This window comes from Salvelinus namaycush, chromosome 1 (assembly GCF_016432855.1).
Source record: "Salvelinus namaycush isolate Seneca chromosome 1, SaNama_1.0, whole genome shotgun sequence".
NCBI lineage: Eukaryota > Metazoa > Chordata > Actinopteri > Salmoniformes > Salmonidae > Salvelinus > Salvelinus namaycush.
Window position 1 is genome coordinate 57,694,107 of NC_052307.1, and position 21,240 is coordinate 57,715,346.

At 43.0% G+C, this 21,240-nt stretch overlaps 1 protein-coding gene across 1 annotated transcript in view; it reads right to left on the reverse strand.

The window, feature by feature from the left end:
- The window catches only part of LOC120055959 (cadherin-8-like), a 78,628-nt gene extending 58,741 nt beyond the window's left edge, over window positions 1-19,887 (reverse strand). The window contains exon 1 of the mRNA XM_039004039.1: window positions 19,633-19,887. Coding sequence (XP_038859967.1) covers window positions 19,633-19,887 — 255 coding nt within the window. The remainder of the gene's footprint in view (window positions 1-19,632) is intronic.
- Window positions 19,888-21,240: the final 1,353 nt, after the last annotated feature.

The window sequence follows — 21,240 nt, forward strand, 5'->3', positions numbered from 1 at the left end:
AGCACCGTCAACGCAGATAGTCTAGTTGAATGTGGAATTACACAAAGCTGTGTTTGAAGATGTCACATCACCTCCGAGTGGACTGTCTGTGTGAGTCACGCTTGTGTGTATGTGTTTCACACTGCTGAGAAAAAGGAACCATTGACTAGGGAAAGAGACATCACCATACCCCCCCCCCCCCCCCCCACACAGACAGCAGTGATGCTGTTTTTTCTTTCTTTAGAAACTCAGCCATCTAAAGTGCATTATCATTGTAGCTCTGAGACACAGTTCACAATGCTCTGTCACTTGAGACAAAATACGCAGGATTACATAACTTTATCCCATGGCAAAACGGCGGACCTTTTACATCACACTGCACCACTCAAAAGAATGTAGCAAAATAACAGACAAGGTCCTGAACATTCATATAAAGTGCTCCCATTTTAGGCCAAGACTTCACTCAAGATAAATTCAACTAAATATTGTTATATGCTACAGAAAGAGAGTAATTTATTTCTCCCTACGGTGCCAATGACACATGGAAACGGCTTCATGTAACTCATCCTAGCAACCTCACTTCATTTGAAAGTTTTCTATTTTTCTCTCCCCATCAAATCTGGAAAATATCTTAGTCTGTTTAAAGGTTACCCAAGAAAAAATAAGAAAACAGGATAGGTCTTTGTGGTATTGTAAATGTAAGAACGAGCAGTTAAATTAGTTATTTTTATAACTAGTTACTGTCAGGGATGGTATCCTTAGTGCTGAAAATACAGTTCCATAGTAGAAGAGACAGGAGTCAAAACTGACTTTTTGAATTGTTCATGTGTCTTTTTTCTCTCTCTGTCTGGAATTGCCTATGGGTAATGTCAACAGAGATTTCACGGCACACTGCTGGTACCGTACATCAGCCAGGCTCAGATTCCCCTTACCTGTGATTTACATCAGAGCTGAGCCACAAAGGGATTTTCCATGCCACTGACAGGGCTACACTCCAGGGCTCCGGAGATACGCACTCAAACAATGCTGCTCGGCCACACGGCATAGAGATGCTTTTATCTCCAAGAGAGAGACTCTGCATGACTGCATTTAGTCACTTTCCCTACTACAGTATTAAATAACTTAAATGTGATATGCTGAAAATACCCTATGAAACAGAGCTTGTCTTGTAGTGTTATCTTGGGATAAAGTACAGTACAGTACATTTCAGAATATACATGCATTACCTTATAACATATTCATGCAAATATACTACGTCACCAAAAGTATGTGGACACCCCTTCAAATGAGTGCATTCGGCTATTTCAGCCACACCCGTTGCTGACAGGTGTATACAATCGAGCACACAGCCATAGAAAAACATTGGCAGTAGAATGGCCCATACTGAAAAGGTCAGTGACTTTCAACGTGGCACCATCATAAGATGCCACCTTTCCAACAAGTCAAACGTCTAGGAGCAACAACGGCTCAGCCGCAAAGTGGTATTTCACACAAGCTCACAGAATGTGGTCGTCGAGTGCTGAAGCACGTAGCGCGTAAAAATCGTCTGTCCTCCGATGCATCACTCACTACCAAGTTCCAAACTACCTCTGGAAGCAATGTCAGCACAAGAACTGTTTGTCAGGAGCTTCATGAAATGAGTTTCCATGGCCGAGCAGCTGCATACAAGCCTGAGAACACCATGCACAATGCCAAGCGTCGGCTGGAGTGGTGTAAAGCTCGCTGCCATTGGACTCTGGAGCAGTAGAAACACGTTCTCTGGAGTGATGACTCACGCTTCATCATCTGGCAGTTCGACGGACGAATCTGGATTTGGCGGATGCCAGGAGAATGCTATCTGCCCAAATGGATAGTGCCAACTGTAATGTTTGGTGGAGGAGGAATAATGGTCTGGGGCTGTTTATCATGGTTCGGGCTCGGCCCCTTAGTTCCAGTGAAGGGGATTCTTAATGCTACAGCATGCAATGAAATTCTAGACAATTTTGTGCTTCCAACTTTGTAGCAACAGTTTGAGGAAGGCCCTTTCCTGTTTCAGCATGACAATGCCCCCGTGCACAAAGTGAGTTCCATACAGAATTGGTTTGTTGAGATCGGTGTGGAAGAATCTGACTGGCTTGCAAAGAGCCCTGACCTAAACCCCATCAATCATCTTTGGGACGGCGACTGCGAGCCAGGCCGAATCGCCCAACATCAGTGCCCGACCTCACTAATGCTCTTGTGGCTGAATGGAAGCAAGTCCCCGCAGCAATGTTCCAACACCTAGTGGAAAGCCTTCCCAGAAGAGTGGAAGCTGGTTTAGCAGCAAAGGGGGACCAACTTCATATTAATGCCCATGATTTTGCAATGAGATGTTCGACGAGGAGATGTTCACATACTTTGCCCATGTAGTGTATATTTTACTACACTATGGAATTAGTGTAGTTACTTGAAAGCTACAGTCTTGTGCAGAGCAAACGTGTCAGAAAAAATGCCATAAGTTGTCCTGATCATATAAGAGAGCAGACCAATAGCCTACTGGAAGATACTGAAGCAAATAGAGTCCTTCCTGGAATGGTGGCTATAACAGGAAGGGGGAGGGGGTCGTCCCTGTATGAGTGCCCCTCCCTATTACCCCTGACTGGGAGATGGATTCTGGCTGTCACACCTGCCTTACTCTGTTCCTGCCAGATGCGAAAGGGTCACAGGGAAAGCACCCAAACACTCATCAATCTCACCATTGTCCAATGCTCCTCTGGCTTCTATAACAGGTTCCAATATCCATTTAGTCGCTCCAGATGCTTACAAAAATGCTTACATACACAGAAATGGGGTGGTGAAATCTATTGACCTGAAATACCTGTGTGGGTAGATAAAAAAACACATATGGAGTTGTATATAGAGGGAGAGATAAGAATAGTTAAATGCCATATTTTGTTACATTTAGAGCAAATTAATGGAAATATAGAGATACTTCTTCCAAGACATTTTAAAGCCAGAAACGATCAATTCCAAGTATTTTAGGTCAAAAACTAGCTCTTATTTGGGGTCTGTTGTGGTCATAATAGAGGAAGAACAGCGTTTCTTTGAGCGGTGTATAATGTGTCTAACATTGTTCCTGCTGTAAAAATTCTCTCTCTGCAACAATAATGGTGTGAAAATATTGTATTTTTCCCTCTCCCCACCCTTTAGTTCCCTCTTTTCATTTTTAATTCTCTCAACTCCTTGCTCTCCAGGGGTTGAGAATAATGTACACAAGCACCACAGAAGAATTGAGAAGTGCTCGTGTTGTTTGTGCCTGGTGAAAGAAATCCTCACCGCATTTTTTTCCCTTTCCCCAAACAGACTTAATTGCAGAGAATCAGAAAGTTGGAGAATTCCCCCAGTATGCAGATCCACTTTGATTCTGTCACTCATACTGTGGAGCTTTTGATTAGCCATTGTTCAACACAGCCTTTTCATGACCATGAATGGTTACCAGGCGCCCGCCATTAAACTAACTTACAGTAACTTCATGCCCTTCTCTAACTGGGGCACCAGCTAGACCTCAAACAGCTTGTTATTGGAGGGATCACAACATAATACAACTTCTATTCAAGGGGACAAGCTGGTAGAAAGAAAACTAGCAAACAAACAGGGATAATTCAGTCACAAATTGGAAACCAATAGGTTTCTGGTACCTACATGAGGCATAGCTATAATACATGATATACAATAGATACAGTCAATTTAGTTGAAGTCACAATGGGGCAAATCTCATCATATCCTAATCAGATGATCAGAAGTCAATATATAAATTCCCCTGACAACAAATCAACAAATACACTCACAAAATCTGCAATGATTTGTTGAAAATTGATTGTTTTTTTCTGAGCTTGCTGTATATGGCAGATGGTGCTAGACTAACCTCGTCTTCATAGCCACTACTCTATGTACCAGTGTGTGTGTGTGTGTGTGTGTGTGTGTGTGTGTGTGTGTGTGTGTGTGTGTGTGTGTGTGTGTGTGTGTGTGTGTGTGTGTGTGTGTGTGTGTGTGTGTGTGTGTGTGAGAGAGCGAGAGTGTGTTTGTGAGAAAAATAGAGGAAAAGAGAGAGCCCATGAGACTTTCCCGCTAACACCTACTCCTCATGCTGTACAGAGGGAGTCCTTGCCTGAGGACAACTTTTACAGTGTCAGTGTCAGAGCAGACGGATGACTTGTTCTTCAGTGGCTTGCTAGTCCTCTCAGACAGTGAAGTCACACTGCCTGGCATTCCCAGAGCTGCTTGCCAGAGTGCCTGGCCCGACCTAGCTCCCTGATTTACACACATCAAAGGGCTAGGCCAGTTGGGATCGTCACTTTAACTGCCTGCAGAAGCCTTCTCCCAGGCTAAGTGACTAACTCCACAAGATTGGATTCATATGCTAAAGGTCAGGACAGTAGATCATATAGCCTACATGGTCTGAGCCGGAAATGAATCCCAAGGCATCAGTAGCAGGGTAATTCATCAGTAGCAGGGTATCCCGAAATGTGTTTTCCTCAACACTATTGTTAATTACTACCACAAAACAACAAGTGAATCGAGAAGGAAATAAACAAAAACTATTGACTAATTAATGTGTTTGGGGGATGGAACTTGTTTTTGCTAATTGGCATTCATATTTTAAAGGGACACTTTCTGCTCATGGTGACGAATGGCTCATAACACAATGCTTCCTTAGAGGATACTTTTATTATTTGACAGGTTTTATCTTCTATATTCTACCCATCCACAAATGCAGAGGCATTTCCGCTCCAATTAAATATGCAAAGAGCTGTAACTGTGCAAAGACACTATAATTAACATTAACATTAGCAATATTTGTTTTCAGATATACTTTTCTGGTCATTGAACACGAAGACAAAAACAATGATTTGTCCTGAGGCACTAATTGTATGCCTTCCATAACTTTCACCACTAGTCATTAATACAACAGTTGTAACCACAGTCAGCCAATGATGATAAGCAGCTCACTAGTGTTTGTGCATCGTAAGGATTGGGGTATAAACAAGAAAACTAAATCAGACATAAAACAAATTCTGCCCCAAGACAGAATGCAACAAACAGAATATTGTGACAAAATGGATGGGGATAAACATATCTTGCCTGGAGAATTTCAGATTTGCCAATATACAACAAGCACTCTATAAATCAAAGTTTTCCTCCAATTTGCACTTGTTCAGCTATCTGGGGGGACTGTGTTTGTTTATTTTCCCCTCAGAGTCTGGCAGTTAACCACTTTGAAATTAAGCCTGTGACAAAACATAGAGACGTATTGTATGGGAAAGCAGGCATGTCAGCTTTGGAGAACACGATTTATACTCATACATTATATTCTATTTACAAACCGCATTAACGCCCATGGCAAAATCCCCTCTCCCATAAATCTAGAGTATCCCTTCTTCTCCTAGCATCTGACTGGCCCACAGTTTTCAATTTCTGGAGCAAGAAAAGGACAGAGGTATAAAGCTCTTTCGACTGTTACATCTGTTCTACTTTATTACCAGTCTCTTGGGGAAATAGGAGGACAAGCTTTGCAGCCAGCTATCTGTTTACATTTTCTCTACACCACTATATTGGAATTATAATTGTGTTCTATGGTGCCTTCTTTTGGTGCATAGGTCTGTTTAAAGGTCCTGTGGTGCCAGAGAAATGAAGAAAAATGAAACCATTTTTGAGGGATTCGATTACTTGGTAGAAAGCTCAGCTGTACAGATTTTTCTTCTCTTTCTTTCCTCATGGTGCCACTCTCGCGGGAAGGATGATATTAAAGGGGGAATAGGGCTGATACAAACACATTGGAAATATTTTGCAATTAAGGCTGATGCAGACAAAGGAAATATTATTATTGATGGAGGATTATGAATGGGATAATTACAACGGATCTAATGTTCACAGTCACAATTCTAAGTGCCTGGCCAAAGCGATACTAATTGCTTATTGACCTATGTGACTCCCAATGTTCAAGGTCACAGGGGGTCATCGTGTTAAGGTTACATGGTGCATTTGGTTGGTTAGAGTTGCCTTGGAGTCCAGCCATCACCAGATTGGATATGTGAGCCTGGCAAACATGCCTTAGGACATTGGTGAATAAAACAAACATTATTTTGTGCACATTTTCTTCTCCCACATTTTCTTCTCAACTGTTCATAAAGATTGTATGCATGTTAGAAGGTGGACTATCTTCAGGATAAAAAATGTACTTTACTTTAGTGAAACAGTGTTACCAACCAACTTTGGCCTGCAGTTGAAGGTGGACGGGATGTTGATAATGATGATGAGTCTCAACACGAGGTGAATCTGAAGCAGCACAAAGTGAATTATTCAGTCTTGATTGGCAGTGCTCTCTCTCTCTCAACTCATGTCCACCTATTGATTAAGCAGAGGTTTTCAACTTGGCCCCGTTTCCACCTCATGTTATAATTTCCTCCAAAATATGAGTCTGTCAATAAGTAATTACTTGCTTGGCAATTTGCTATGCAAAATGTTCATCTGAGAGTGGAAGATCCATATCAATTGTTCATTTACATATGCAAATGAATCTAGCAGGAGGAAAACCAACATCAGTGCCATCAACATTTGAATGCGAGTGCTAAAAATCCAAGGTGCTACAACAGAGAAAAACAAAGGTCTACAGAGTGAATTTGGAGAAATGTCAAAAGCCTGAAACGTATGTTAGGGTGTAATTTATGTGGGGAACAAATGTGTCCAGATTTGATCACTCTTGTAAGCAGTTCCGTATGTGTGGCATACATTAGTGGGAGATGGACTCTTAGCTGCTCCATTAGTCTTCCCCAGATAATGCAACACATTTTAGCCCCCGTTTACTTAACATGCAGGATCCGGCCCCTCTATTTGCTCTAATCAACTGATAAGACGAAAGCCCTTTCTCCAACCCCTGGAGGGTGAAAACTGAACTCCTAATGGTCATTAGTAGTAATTATGTTCCGTAACTGGCACATCCAGCCCCTTTACTGTGTTGATCCCAGTCGGGCACAGGGGACCCAGATAGCTGATCCAAGGCACTTCTGGGCATGCCGTTATCTGCCAGGCCGACCACAGCTCGTAAGATAAAAGTCAAGTTAACTTTCCGGTGTGATGAGACATGCTGTGTTGGTTGGGCCAACGTGATTTGAGCAACACTGTTTCTTTTGTTTGGAAAAGTGTGCTGAGGTGTGTGTGGGTGTATGTGGATAGAGCAAAAAGAAAGATTTAGCACTGTATCACCATTGTATGAGCTAATTGTTGACAAAGGTATCCTGAGGACACAATAAGCTAGGCTAAGTCAAGGGCTGAGCATGTAACAATACCCTCAATCAGCTGACATAGCCTTTTTCAAAACGGTTTCAGTGGAGTTGTGATTTTATGCAATCCGTTTTCCTCTCCTTTCTCAGATCAAACGCCTCTGCCCTAATCCCAAGAGCCGAACCTGTGGAGCGTGATCCTTATCGACAAGTGCAAAGCTAGTGCAGACAGAGTGGGATTCAATTACATATGCACAGACCTTTTCGGAATGCAGCATCCTTGCTACTAGTGATGCAACAAAGGATGGAATCTCCTTGCTCTTGCATTGTAAATGTTTGATAATCCAATCCAAAAGACTCATCCCGATTCTTCAAAAGTCCGACCTTTCAGATGTGATGAGATGAAACTGTTCAGTCCGTTGATGAGCAGGCTACCTTGAAATTAGTATCTCTCACTAAGTACATTGCTGAAAAGGTTATTGAATTCATATTTTAATGTCTGAACATCATTGCCATGATTAAATGAAAAGAACAGAAATGAACATGAATAATACAACAGCCATTGTCAGCTAGTCATAATCTCCGTGTTAATTGGCTTTGCTTTTATCCTACTCGATATAAATCAGATGTAGTGCTAGAGCTGTATTATTGCAACGCACACATGTTCCATTTTGCCCTTATTAATGAAATAAGACGAAGATATGTAACTCAACAGCCTTAAAGTGAACCTAAATCTAGGCTGAATATGTCCCACTGAAGATGCATCTTTAAGCAATAGCTTAATCAAAAGCAATAGAAACTGTGTGAAGAGAGGACGGCATACGGGGAATCATCTTTGTATATACAAGACAACAGGAGTGAGTTTCCTACCCGCCGGCTGTGACGAGGCAGGCCATTGTCAGAAAACTAATAAAGAGGCTCCATGTGTTGTAGTGCAGTAATTACACAGCCTGGGATATCAGTACGCTATTTATGAAAACATTGTGCATCAACAAAAAGAAAAGGTCATCAACATGGAAACACCCCTAGCATTAGCATTTTCACAGCCCACACTGTGTACCTCTATAAATGGGAGATAAGAAAACATGACATTCTTTTTTTGCATGCAAGAAAACATTGATAAACATGGCACATTTTAGCAGTGGGGATACAGGCTACTGTGATTCAGCAAACATCACCAGGTAGGGGAATATACAAATAGTGAGAAATTCAGTGCTGTGTGGCAGCATCAATCCAGAGGTTGCACTTGGTTTTGTCACGTTCCTGACCTGTTTTCTGCTAGTTTTTGTATGTGTTAGTTGGTCAGGACGTGAATTTGGGTGGGCAGTCTATGTTTTCTGTTTCTATGTTGGTTAATGGGTACCTAATATGGCTCTCAATTAGAGGCAGGTGTTTTTCATTTCCTCTGATTGAGAGTCATATTAAGGTAGGTGTTTTCACACTGTTTGTTGTGGGTGGTTGTCTCCTGTGTCAGTATGTTACGCCACACGGGACTGTTCTCGGTATGTTTGTTCGGTTTTTGTGTAGTCAGTTTTCCTGTTATTGCGTTCTTCGTGTTTCATGTAAGTTCGTCGTCCAGGTCTGTCTACATCGTTTATTTGTTTTGTTAATTATTCAAGTGTAGTTCGTTTTTTCGTCTTGTTTAATAAATTATGTCATTTCACAACGCTGCGCCTTGGTTCAATCCATGCTCCTCCTCTTCGGATGAAGAGGAGGAGGAACACCGTTACAGAACCACCCACCGATCCAGAACCAAGCAGCTTGAGTTCGAGCAGTGGACATGGGAGGACGTGTTGAATGGAAAAGGTTGCTACACATGGGAGGAGATCCGAGCTGGAAGAGATCGCCTTCCATGGGAACAGCTGGAGGCGATTAGGAGAGCGGAGGCAACGGGAGAGAGAGACCGGATTTATGAAGGTACGCGGCTAGCACGGAAGCCCGTGAAGAAACCCCAAAAATTTATTGGGGGGGGGGGGCTAAGAGGTAGTGGGCCAAGGGCAGGTAGGAGACCTGCGCCCACTTCCCAGGCTAACCGTGGAGAGCGGGAGTACGGGCAGACGCCGTGTTACGCAGTAGAGCGCACGGTGTCTCCTGTACGTGTGCATAGCCCGGTGCGGGTTATTCCACCTCCCCGCACTGGTAGGGCTAGATTGGGCATTGAGCCAGGTGCCATGATGCCGGCTCAACGCGTCTGGTCTCCAGTGCGTCTCCTCGGGCCGGCATACATGGCACCAGCCTTACGCATGGTGTCCCCGGTTCGCCTACATAGCCCGGTGCGGGTTATTCCACCTCCCCGCACTGGTCGGGCGATGGGGAGCATTCAACCAGGTAAGGTTGGGCAGGCTCAATGCTCAAGGGAGCCAGTACGCTTGCACGGTCCGGTATTACCGGCGCTACCTCCCCGCCCCAGCCCAGTACCACCAGTGCCTACACTACGCACCAGGCTTCCAGTGCGTCTCCAGAGCCCTGTTCCTCCTCCACGCACTCTCCCTATGGTGCGTGTCTCCAGCCCAGTGCCTCCAGTTCCGGCACCACGCACTAAGCCTCCTGTGCGTCTCCAGAGCCCTGTACGCACTGTTCCTTCTCCCCGTACTCGTCCTGATGTGCGTGCACTCAGCCCGGTGCCACCAGTGCCGGCACCACGCACCAGGCCTATAGTGCGCTTCGAGAGGTCAGTGTGCCCTGTCCCTGCTCCCCGCACTAGGCTTGAAGTGCGTGTCTCCAGTCCGGTGCCTCCAGTTTCGGCACCACGCACCAGGCCTACAGTGCGTTTCAGCCGGCCAGAGTCTGCCGTCTGCCCAACGGCGCCTGAACTGTCCGTCTGCCAAGCGCCGCATGAACTGCCCGTCTGTATTGAGCCTGCAAAGCCGCCCGTCTGCCATGAGCCTACAGAGCCTTCCGCCAGACAGGAGCCGCTAGAGCCTTCCGCCAGACAGGAGCCGCTAGAGCCTTCCGCTAGACAGGAGCAGCCAAAGCCTTCCGCCAGACAGGATCAGTCTGAGCCATCCGTCTCTGCAGCGCCATCTGAGCCATCCGTCTCCGCAGCGCCATCTGAGCCATCCGTCTCCTCAGCGCCATCTGAGCCATCCGTCTCCCCAGCGCCGTCTGAGCCATCCGTCTCCCCAGCGCCGTCTGAGCCATCCGTCTGTCCCGAGCCATTAGAGCCGCCCGTCTGTCCCGAGCCGTCAGAGCCGTTAGTCAGTCAGGAGCCGCTAGAGCCATTCGTCAGTCAGGATCTGCCAGAGCCGCCAACCAGACAGGATCTGCCAGAGCCGCCAACCAGACAGGATCTGCCAGAGCCGCCAACCAGACAGGATCTGCCAGAGCCGCCAACCAGACAGGATCTGCCAGAGCCGCCAACCAGACAGGATCTGCCAGAGCCGCCAGTGAGCCATGAGCGTCCAGAGCCGCCAGTGAACCATGAGCGTCCAGAGCCGTCAGCCAGCCATGAGCGTCCAGAGCCGTCAGCCAGCCATGAGCGTCCAGAGCCGTCAGCCAGCCATGAGCGTCCAGAGCCGTCAGCCAGCCATGAGCGTCCAGAGCCGTCAGCCAGCCCGGAGCTGCCAGTAATCCAGAACTGCCCCTCAGTCCAGAGCTGTCTCTCTGTCCGGAGCTGCCTTTCAGTCCGGAGTTGCCCCTCTATCCTGAGCTACCTCTCTATCCTGAGCTACCTCTCTATCTCGACCTACCTCGCTGTCCTGAGCTACCTTGTCTTGGTGTTGCCCCTTATATTAGGTGGGTGGAGAAAGAGGGTGGTCATTCTAAGGGGGAGATGTAAGCTGGGATTGACTATGGTGGGGTGGGGATCTCGCCCTGAGCCTGAACCACCACCGTGGTCAGATGCCCACCCAGACCCTCCCCTAGACTTTGTGCTGGTGCGCCCGGAGTTCGCACCTTAAGGGGGGGGTTATGTCACGTTCCTGACCTGTTTTCTGTTAGTTTTTGTATGTGTTAGTTGGTCAGGACGTGAATTCGGGTGGGCAGTCTATGTTTTCTGTTTCTATGTTGGTTAATGGGTACCTAATATGGCTCTCAATTAGAGGCAGGTGTTTTTCATTTCCTCTGAGAGTCATATTAAGGTAGGTGTTTTCACACTGTTTGTTGTGGGTGGTTGTCTCCTGTGTCAGTGTCTGTATGTTACGCCACACGGGACTGTTCTCGGTATGTTTGTTCGTTCGGTTTTTGTGTAGTCAGTTTTCCTGTTATTGCGTTCTTCGTGTTTCATGTAAGTTCGTCGTCCAGGTCTGTCTACATCGTTTATTTGTTTTGTTAATTATTCAAGTGTAGTTCGTTTTTTCGTCTTGTTTAATAAATTATGTCATTTCACAACGCTGCGCCTTGGTTCAATCCATGCTCCTCCTCTTCGGATGAAGAGGAGGAGGAACACCGTTACAGGTTTGCTAGGTCATCCCCTATGAGTGAGTGATACATTTTAAGATCAATGAAGATATGAAGTGATGAAACTATCACAGCAACTGTAAATATAGGTACTGCTTCCCCAGGTACCTGTTCCTCATAGGTCAATGATCAATAAACATCATACATCTACAATGTGAGTAGTTCCCAAAATATGTATCTGTAATTGACATTGGTTGTGCTATTTAAATGATCATGCACATGAGGTAGTGCCATTTCTCACAAATGTGGTGGAGCAGGTGAACTCCTTGATGTTTGTTCTGAGTTCCAGGGTAACCAGATGAGCTCGGGATATGGGGCTCAAGTTAAACATCAGTCCACATGGACAGTAATGTCAAAAGACTTTAATTTTTTTTTTTTTACATTTGATCATTGGACCCTCTACTATTGATAACAAAACAAAAATATGCATATCGTAACTGTCCATTGTACGATAGAACGGTAGAGAGTGAGGAAAGATACAAACCGATTTTCAGACTTATCTTGTGAATCTCTATGAACACTATCATACATGTCCTTTTCAGTTGCATAACCAAACTGATGATATACCATTATAGCTACGCCCCAAGAATAACGCATTTCACTGTACTGCAAGTCATAGCTTTTCACACAATTGTTGGCTTACTCGTATTCCTCCCATCCCTCTTGCTTACTATCAGCCAAAGGCACATGTCTGAACAACACAATACAGCGAAGAGATGCTGTATAACGGCATGTGTGTGTCTAAAACAGAAGCCCATTACCAACACAATTGGCGGCTAACAAAGAAAGCCATCCCTCTTTGAGCACTATTCCAAAACCCTACATGTTCAGTCCTGATTTCCATTAAGCATTCATGACTGATCTGGATTTTATATTACAACGTTCTGAATTTTTCATGCACACACCCACCCCCCACCCGGTCATCCAAAAGAAAAGCGAGAAAGAACGGAAAAATCTGCAAATATTGTATATCCATGGGTTTCACACGTTTCACTGCATTGCCACTACTACCTGCCAGTAGATCCTTTCTATATGTTGGACTTTAAATCTTTATTTGTAAGGCTTTGCTGTTGATTCATGGACACCATGGAGATACAGCCAAACACATTTTCAGAGGATATGAGTTTGTACGTGCACTGGGTTGTTCAGAAAGTCTACTAGGTTGCCCTTTTTTAAGGTGTTTTATTCTTTCAGCAATTATTTCAGCTATTTCTTTCTTTTTGCAAAAAGGATCATTACACAGAAATAATTCATTTGTGATAAAGGTCAGAGGCACAGTCTGTTGGCTGAGGAAGTGTCACTGAGAAACGCCTGGGCCGTTGATTCTCCATGGATACGTTCTTTTACAAGTTTTCCCGCTCAACTCACCATAATAGCTACAAAACAGTGTCTAAGGTTAGCACCTTTTTTCCCCCTTTCACTCTGCTATGACAATCATCACCTTCGCTAGTGGAGATTGGTAAAGAAATGGGTCTTCAAACAAATGTCAGCGCCATTGTTGATTTCAGCTTTGTTGTTATTTTGGTCCACGAGGGTGACGTGCGAGGGGGAAGGGGGTGGATTCTGTCATCTTAGAAAATTCCAGAAATAGGCTTTCCTCCCACCCCTTCCCATTGTCTTCTTCCGGCAGCCCACATGTGCTCCTAGCTAACCATGAAGCCAAATGCACAATAACAACATCCATTCTTAACAAGATTACTTTGTAGTCCCAGTTTTGCTCCTGGGCTATGTATGGGGGTAGAGGCACAGGGATAAGCTGTGCTGCCTGCAGCTACTCATGCTGAGGATGCCATCCATAGGAGAGAGATGGAGAGCTGAGCCAAACATCTACTGGCTCAAAGGGTATCTTAGCTGCCCACGATCACTGCAAGAGGCCAATTAGAAGGTTTTAGATCATTATAATCGTAGATTTGAATAATCAGATTTGAATAATTTGTAACCTCAATTATGGCAAATTGATCCTGTCTGCCCAATGTTTAGTGCATGTCTTGAATGAATATGGGCCTACATTACATTCACCCATAGAGGGTGACATAAAGGTCACATCCCAACATGTCTCCATAATGAGCTCTCTATAGTGGTACACATACGGTGCATGTATAATATCCCCAGAATAATTGGGGTTAGTTAACTGGCATATCTAGAAGACAATGAATGATGGAATGTCAATAAAAGACTGTGAGACTGAAAGCATTAAGCCTGTTAGGATTAAACAAATGGCTTTTTGGGTTGGGGAAAAGCGAGCAACCCAAAAAAGAGATGATTTAGCCAAAGCAATGCACAAGCAAAGCATTAGAGGTGAACTGCTTAATTCCAATTATTAGTTTGAGCAGAGTTCACGGCACTTTGCCAGTCGACTCCGTTCAGCCGCTCAATGCACCAATACCACATCTACAGATCGAGCCGAGGCCAGGATGCAGGAAGCAGAGCCGGCAGTCGCTAGAGGAGAGGTTAATACCACATATCAGCTCGCTAACACTGACATGGGAGCGCTAATCACCGCAAGCCTTTCCAAGGTTATATCACAAAATACCCATTTATTATGAATCTGCACTAAACCCTGAAAATACCCATAAGTAGCTGTATGAATCTGATCATACACTCACTAACCCAGCACCTTGGTGTGAACAATGGCTACCTTGTCATATAGTCAGGGTTTCTGTGGCAACAGACTTGGACACTGTATGCATGTACTGTAATATTTGATGCATGTATAGGGAACAATTGTCTCACTCTATATAATATATGACCTTAAGAGTATATATCACTGTGTCTGAGGGATTTTGGCATCTCCTGCTTCCTACATCTTGCCTGACGATATATGCATGCTGTTCATTGTGCAATCTCACAGTCAGCCAAAAGGTAACAATGGGAGAGGAAATAGAGTATGTGTGTGTATGTGCACGTACTGTATGTGATTTACACAGGCACCATCTCAGTGTTATTGCCATGAAACAAGGTGTAGGTGTGCATGGTGGTGTATCTGAGAACGAGAGACAGAGAGAAAGAGAGAAAGAAAGAAAGAGCGAGCGAGAGACAGACAGAGAGAGAGAGAAAGAAAGAGAGAGAAAGAGAGAGAGAGAGAGAGAGAGAGAGAGAGAGAGAGAGAGAGAGAGAGAGAGAGAGAGAGAGAGACAGAGAGAGAGAACGAAACTTGTAAAATACCGTTATTTAGTTATAAGTTAGTTATAGTTTAATTTTTTAATTTTTTATTACAATGTATATTGTATACATTGTTGCTTTGGCAATATTGACACAATGTTTTTCATGCCAATAAAGCAGCTTGAATTTTGAATTTTAAGAGAGAGAGAGAGAGAGAGAGAGAGAGAGAGAGAGAGAGAGAGAGAAGAGAGAGAGAGAGAGAGAGAGAGAGAGAGAGAGAGAGAGAGAGAGAGAGAGAGAGAGAGAGAGAGAGAGAGAGAGAGAGAGAGAGAGAGAGAGAGAGAGAGAGAGAGAGAGAGAGAGAGAGAGAGAGAGAGAGAGAGAGAGAGAGAGAGAGAGAGAGAGAGAGAGAGAGAGAGAGAGAGAGAGAGAGACCAAGAGAAGGAGCATGAAGAGAAATAGAACGCAGGCATTTATTTAAATCCTGCATTGTATGCATTTTTAATGATACAACACCTGGTCAAAAGCAATTGCAATGGGACTTTTGCAATTGCACTCATATCATGACCGTGGTGTTTTAGATTATACTTCCTACTCATTTTTGGTTTTGTCCCTGTGCCCCTCCACACCACACACATACACCTTGTTAATGGGGAGCAAAACGACAACACAGAGCAATAGACAACCTGTCAGCCTCTTCCAAGGAAGCAATAATGTGATCCCACAGCTCAATCAGACTCAATGCTGGGGCCTGGTGTTTTATTACAGTCACTGTAGAAATGGAATGGGGGACTGGGCTCATGTTCCAATGATATAAAGGCCTCCATGATATATACTAGCAGTAACAGAGTAAGATAACCCACAGCAGAGAGACATACAAGGAGAAAATATTTGTTATAAACGTTATAGTTAGACTGATTCTGTAGCCAATACCTATCAATTCGGTCTCCACATTAGCGTTCATTAATGAGGAGTAATACTCGTGTTAACTCCCACTCCGAAGCCTTCAATCAAGGGCGAAGCTCGATATCCACTAGAATCTGCACTGACTCCGTCCTAACCTAAGCAAATGCAGGGAAACGCGTGAGATCTTCTCAGATCACAGTTTACTTTGGCAGGGCTAAATTTGATCTACTAAAAAACACTCGTCAGGAAGCTCTGAGGAGGAAGTTGTCTGTAGCAGCACCAACGCCCAGAGAGAGCTTGCCGCCACGCATTATTGAAGTCGAATACGACGAAACTTGAACACTGTCACCCCCCACTCCATCGCCCCTGAGGACAAGCTTTCCAGGACTCAAGAGTCCCTCTCACTTTACAAGCCCTATCATACAGAAGTAGAGAGCCAACTGACAGGTGAATAGGAGTATAACTTCAGTCAGCTCCTTGGTACTCTTATGGAATAAACAAACATCTTGGACTTGACTGGATACCTGATGAGTGTATTTTCACCTGTGAGGAGCAGTGCACTAAGAGTTATTGCCACTTAGTGAAATATTCTATGACAATATTTCGAAATTATAGTGATGGTGAGAAGCTGTGGATAAAACAGTTAGCATCAAAATATGGGTGATATTAATCAAATCAGTTGCTAAACAAAGAAAAGGTAGCAGGGATGTGAGATACGGGATCTATATCCAAGCCCACACTTTTGCAGGCCTTGCATGCTATCCATCTTATGGTTTCAGATATCTTGTTTTGCACAGCAAAAGGAAACATCTTCTTCCGAAAAAAAAATATATAAAATGTTAATTTTCTGCATTAATAATCAAACCCAATCTCTTTATTACTGTCAGTCCTCACAATCTTGTAGTTCAGTATGAATTGTTGAATATTAATGGCTTATTATCAATTCTCTTTGTGCAAAACACATACAATTGTATCAGAGATAAAAGCATCGGACAATAAGAAACAGGATCAGTCAGGATTTGTTTCATTTGGATACATCTGCACCACAATGGAGTCCATTCTTATCCATTCTTAAAAACATTCAAATACATGAGATCAAAAGAAAAGGAAAATGAAAGTTGCATCAGTGCTATGTGAGATACAGCACACTGTAACACAGACTATAATCAATTTGACACTTTACAAACAGAATCTAATTTAGCTCTCCTTTCAGTGTAATGTTTGGTTTGGTGGATTAAAATGAATGTGCAATTTGTAACATTAAACATTAAATGATTAAACTCACAGAGAGTTAAACTCACAGAGAGTTAAATCTAAGGATGAAAAGTAGAAAAAGTCATTATGAAAACGTACTATCCTGGCTTAGACTAGGATTTGTGAGAAGTTCAGACAGTAGTCTGAGAAAGATTTAGTAAAATTACAACAACAAAAAAAAAACGAAAACGTCATGCCAGAATATACACTTTATGGCGTTAATACGACGTTCTACAAATCAAATCTCCCACCTGCACTCACATTGCTCTTAATGAGTCGTTATTTTGGAGGCATTGCTCAGTCAGGGTTAATCTTAAAATCCCCCGCACACCACTTCTACATTGGAGCAACAAGCTTTTACAGCTGTCTCGTCAGCTTCAGTTTTACAGGTACTGCATTCCCTTCAAATGGGAGTGACACAGGGTAACGCAGATCCAGCTCAGTGAATCACAATGTCAGAATGGCGGTGCTGTAAAGAACAGCAAGGATGACGCTGTCACGCATTGTGACCATCTCACACTCCCACACCGCTCACTTTTACATTTATGCTAATAGTCTCCTTCCAATGCCAGCAGGAACTCAAGGGGATCTTGGTCGCTGAAAAGACAGGAGATCTATGTATAATTAAACATCAGAGTGCCGCACAATAAAATGTAAAGGATGGAATGAGTCTAATCTTGGCCTGGGGTTCCTCAATAATCAACCCACAACCACAGGCTGCACTGAAAAACTGAGATCTGAATCACACCTCCCACTTCCATTTGATTCATTTTTTAATTAAGCATGAGAAAGAGAGAGCCAGAGTAAGAGTGAGAGAGAGGGGAAGAGAGAGATATCATACAGGTGTAGGATCTTAATTTGACCAGTTTCTCACAGCAGGAAAATAATCCTGCAGCAACAGGTTTTAATGTGTGGATTAAAATTAATGGACATTTTTGTTGAGGTTGATACATTTTTCGTGAGGAAATCAAAAAATGTTATAAGCCTTTTAAACCTTGAATACACTACTGGTTAGCATTTCTTGCTATGCAGGACATTTCCTGCAACAACAGGGTGATCAAATTAAGATCCTACACCTGTATCTTACTGCAACATTGAATTTATCTTTGCTCTGCCAGCCATGCTCATGAGTACTTAACCTTGTGAATAATAATGCAACTCATCAACACTGTCTCTCAAATGCGAGACAAATCCATCCTCAACCAAACTAACTCCTACAATCCTTGCAATGTCCTTCAGCCTACACATGCTAATTATTTTGAGTGAGAACAGCTAAATATGCTTAAAACAATCCCCGACTAAGAACAGAGGCTTCATGCACACCTAAAACTAAACAGATTTGAGTGCTATCCTTATTTGCCGTGAACCCTCCTGGCAATTCTCTCCAGCAGTGTGACCAACTCTATATGCATGCCAAAAGCTGCATCAATCTAATTCAAAGATACACCTTGGAGATCATTACAGGGTTACGAAGAGCCATTAGAGGATCCGACAGAGGCTGTTTAATTGAAACTCGTGAAATATGAATGCTGCACTTATCTATATTTTTGTGTTTGTATGGTATTTGGAGCATGTGATTTATTGATATACCCATGTGACAATAATCCCCCAAAGAAATCAAGTTAGAGTGCTAAATTAGGTGACATCCTGCCAAACTTTAGGCTTTCAGACAGTACTGTAGGGCTTCATTTTCCACCTCATGAATATTTAGAGACTTCTACCTAACCATGAAGCCCTTGCTTTATAGTACCATTGTGCTATTAATTATGATCAGCATGAATTCCTTCTTTATCGCTGTTATGTTTGGCAATGATTGAACATGAAACTATGTGTTTTTCATATTGCAATGGTGGGATAGGGATTGAGATATAGGTGCAGCAATCATTCAAACAATATAATAGCTGCCTTGTCATTTCAGCATGCCCCCAACTACTAGTAGTAAATGTCATGAAAGCATTAAGGTACAAAATATACAGCAAGAAATAACCTCATCAATAAATCGATAAACAGCTGCAGTACGGTATGTGTAAGTCATGCTACTGTGGGGTCAAATATTATCCTTGATGGCATATTCTGTTGCATGTGCCAGAGTGGTTGGGTAATGGTCAGAGGTGGTAGCTGCCAGGTTGAGACTCCCCAGGTGCGTTCTTGCAATGAGCTGTGAACAAGCTGCTTTGGCCTGCCTCGTCAACAACCCTCACTGGGCCCTGGGCCCTGAGCCTTGGCCCTGCCACGTCTACACAGGCCAGGTACCAGGTGTCCCTCATCCTTTGGATTATAGGGCTCTTTCAAATGCTCAACAATGAAATGTTGCAAAAATTCCCCCTTTTTATCCTTGTGTTCCTATGACAAATACTTCAAAGGAAAACCACAACCAATACCCTGGCCAACAAAAGAACGATAAACCGAAAATAGAAAAGAAAAAGATAGAATAAAACAATGAAAAGATATTTCTACTGTACTGTAGGTCAATCCACTGCAATGTAACGCATCATTAGTTATTCATTTTCACTCTGTTATTCCATATTTCAGGGACACTACACAAAAATCCTCAGCGCAGAATTTGGTAGCTGTGGATTTATTTGTTCTCTCCAAAACCCTGCATGAGATCAGGCCAATGTCTGTCTCTCTCTCTCCAGCTCTAAAACTAGCCCACAAAAATGTTGAAAAAAAATTGTGGAGCATTTAAATGGCTGAATTAATGTTTCTACACGATAAGCAAGCTTAATATACAGCTGACAATTACAGTACTCACCCTGCCAACTAGAATTGGATCTGGTCCAGAGAACTCCTCCAACACAAACATTTGATTCCAAACCCATCCTCTCTTGGCTCGACTAAGTATTCTTTGTCCTTCGACGAGGCCACGTAGGATTGCAGTGGAACCAGTTTGTAAACTTTTGGACTGGCTGATGATGGGGGTCATGGATGTATAAGGAACACACGTAATCCACACAAGCAACAAGGAAGTCCACACGTCTGTCAGCATCTCCTCGGACCGTTTGGGCATTGTTATGACACTTGTTTTCCCAAGATCAACAGCTCTCCCTTAGATGATGAACAAATGTTACTTCTTCCTGCTTTGAGCGTCAGAGCTTGAATTCATTGTGCGATAAAGGTCACTCACATGGCTTCATTTGCCTCCATTGCAAATGGTGAGGGGATGTCCTACTCAATACACCATCCATTTGGTGTTCCAGCAGTGCGAACGATCTAAAAGGGAGAAAACAGAGGTGATCTCTTTTAATCGTATAAATTACAAGGCAACTTCAGTATTCAAAGGAAGGAACCTGAGAGAGCAAATCAAGGTCCTCACTTTAGATCAGTGGTACCTGACTTTTAAAGCAATATTTAATATTTAACTCATACAAACAATCACTAGAGTTAGTTTATGATAATCAATGGATGATAACAATGAAATCAACCATTTACTAATCAAAGAAAATGACAGGAGCAGGAAGAGCTGAAGAGTCAGTCCTCTTCATTACAAATGGTATAAAGCAGCAGCAAGCATTGCCCTGTGTGATCCTGTGCTCATATCAGACTGCTACAATGTAGGGTAAATTATTGTGTCTCTGGTCTTATACATCTGGTCTAGTCTGATACATGAGATTGCCTATCTTTAATCTGATGTTCTGGAGATTATCCTTGAAAGATTTTGAGCAATTACATGTTGGTTATGATAATTGTTTTCATATTACTTTGGATAAAAGGCATTTACTAATATGCTTTTCATCAAATACCTTAGCCATATGAATCAAATGTCCCACATATAACTGTAATTGAGGCTTGAAAAGATCAGAGCAGGTATTCTATTTCAGTAAGTACTTATATCCCTGATGAGATCATGCCTGGAGTAATATGATATAATCTTCCTTATCAACTCATCTACTACTTCTATACAAACAGTGATTGAATGAAAATCAACTATTATTTTGGCTGTAAGGAGAGAAATCAGTGTTAACATTGTGGTACATAAACTGTTTTACAAATATACCATTCATGGTACTTAAATCTAATATACAAGAAATGTCTACAGAACTTGATGTTAATTTACTAGAAAAAGTAAAAGAGTGGCATGTTGCAATGTGCATACAGATGCCAATTTGAGTCCTGCAATAATAGAATTCATAGGATTTTAAATAGCCTATACAGACCAATGAGGGAATCTTCCACATTATGTCAATTGAGATGAAACAATATGAAATGGGAAACGACCAATCATTCTCCTCATTAATAAAATAATTGTAAAATCCCACGGGCAAATGCACACACTCGAAAACGGTCTCTCTATCTATCAAAGTTGTTCAAGACAAGAGACAGCAGTGACAGCATTGGAGTTTATAAGGATTTCTTGATAAAG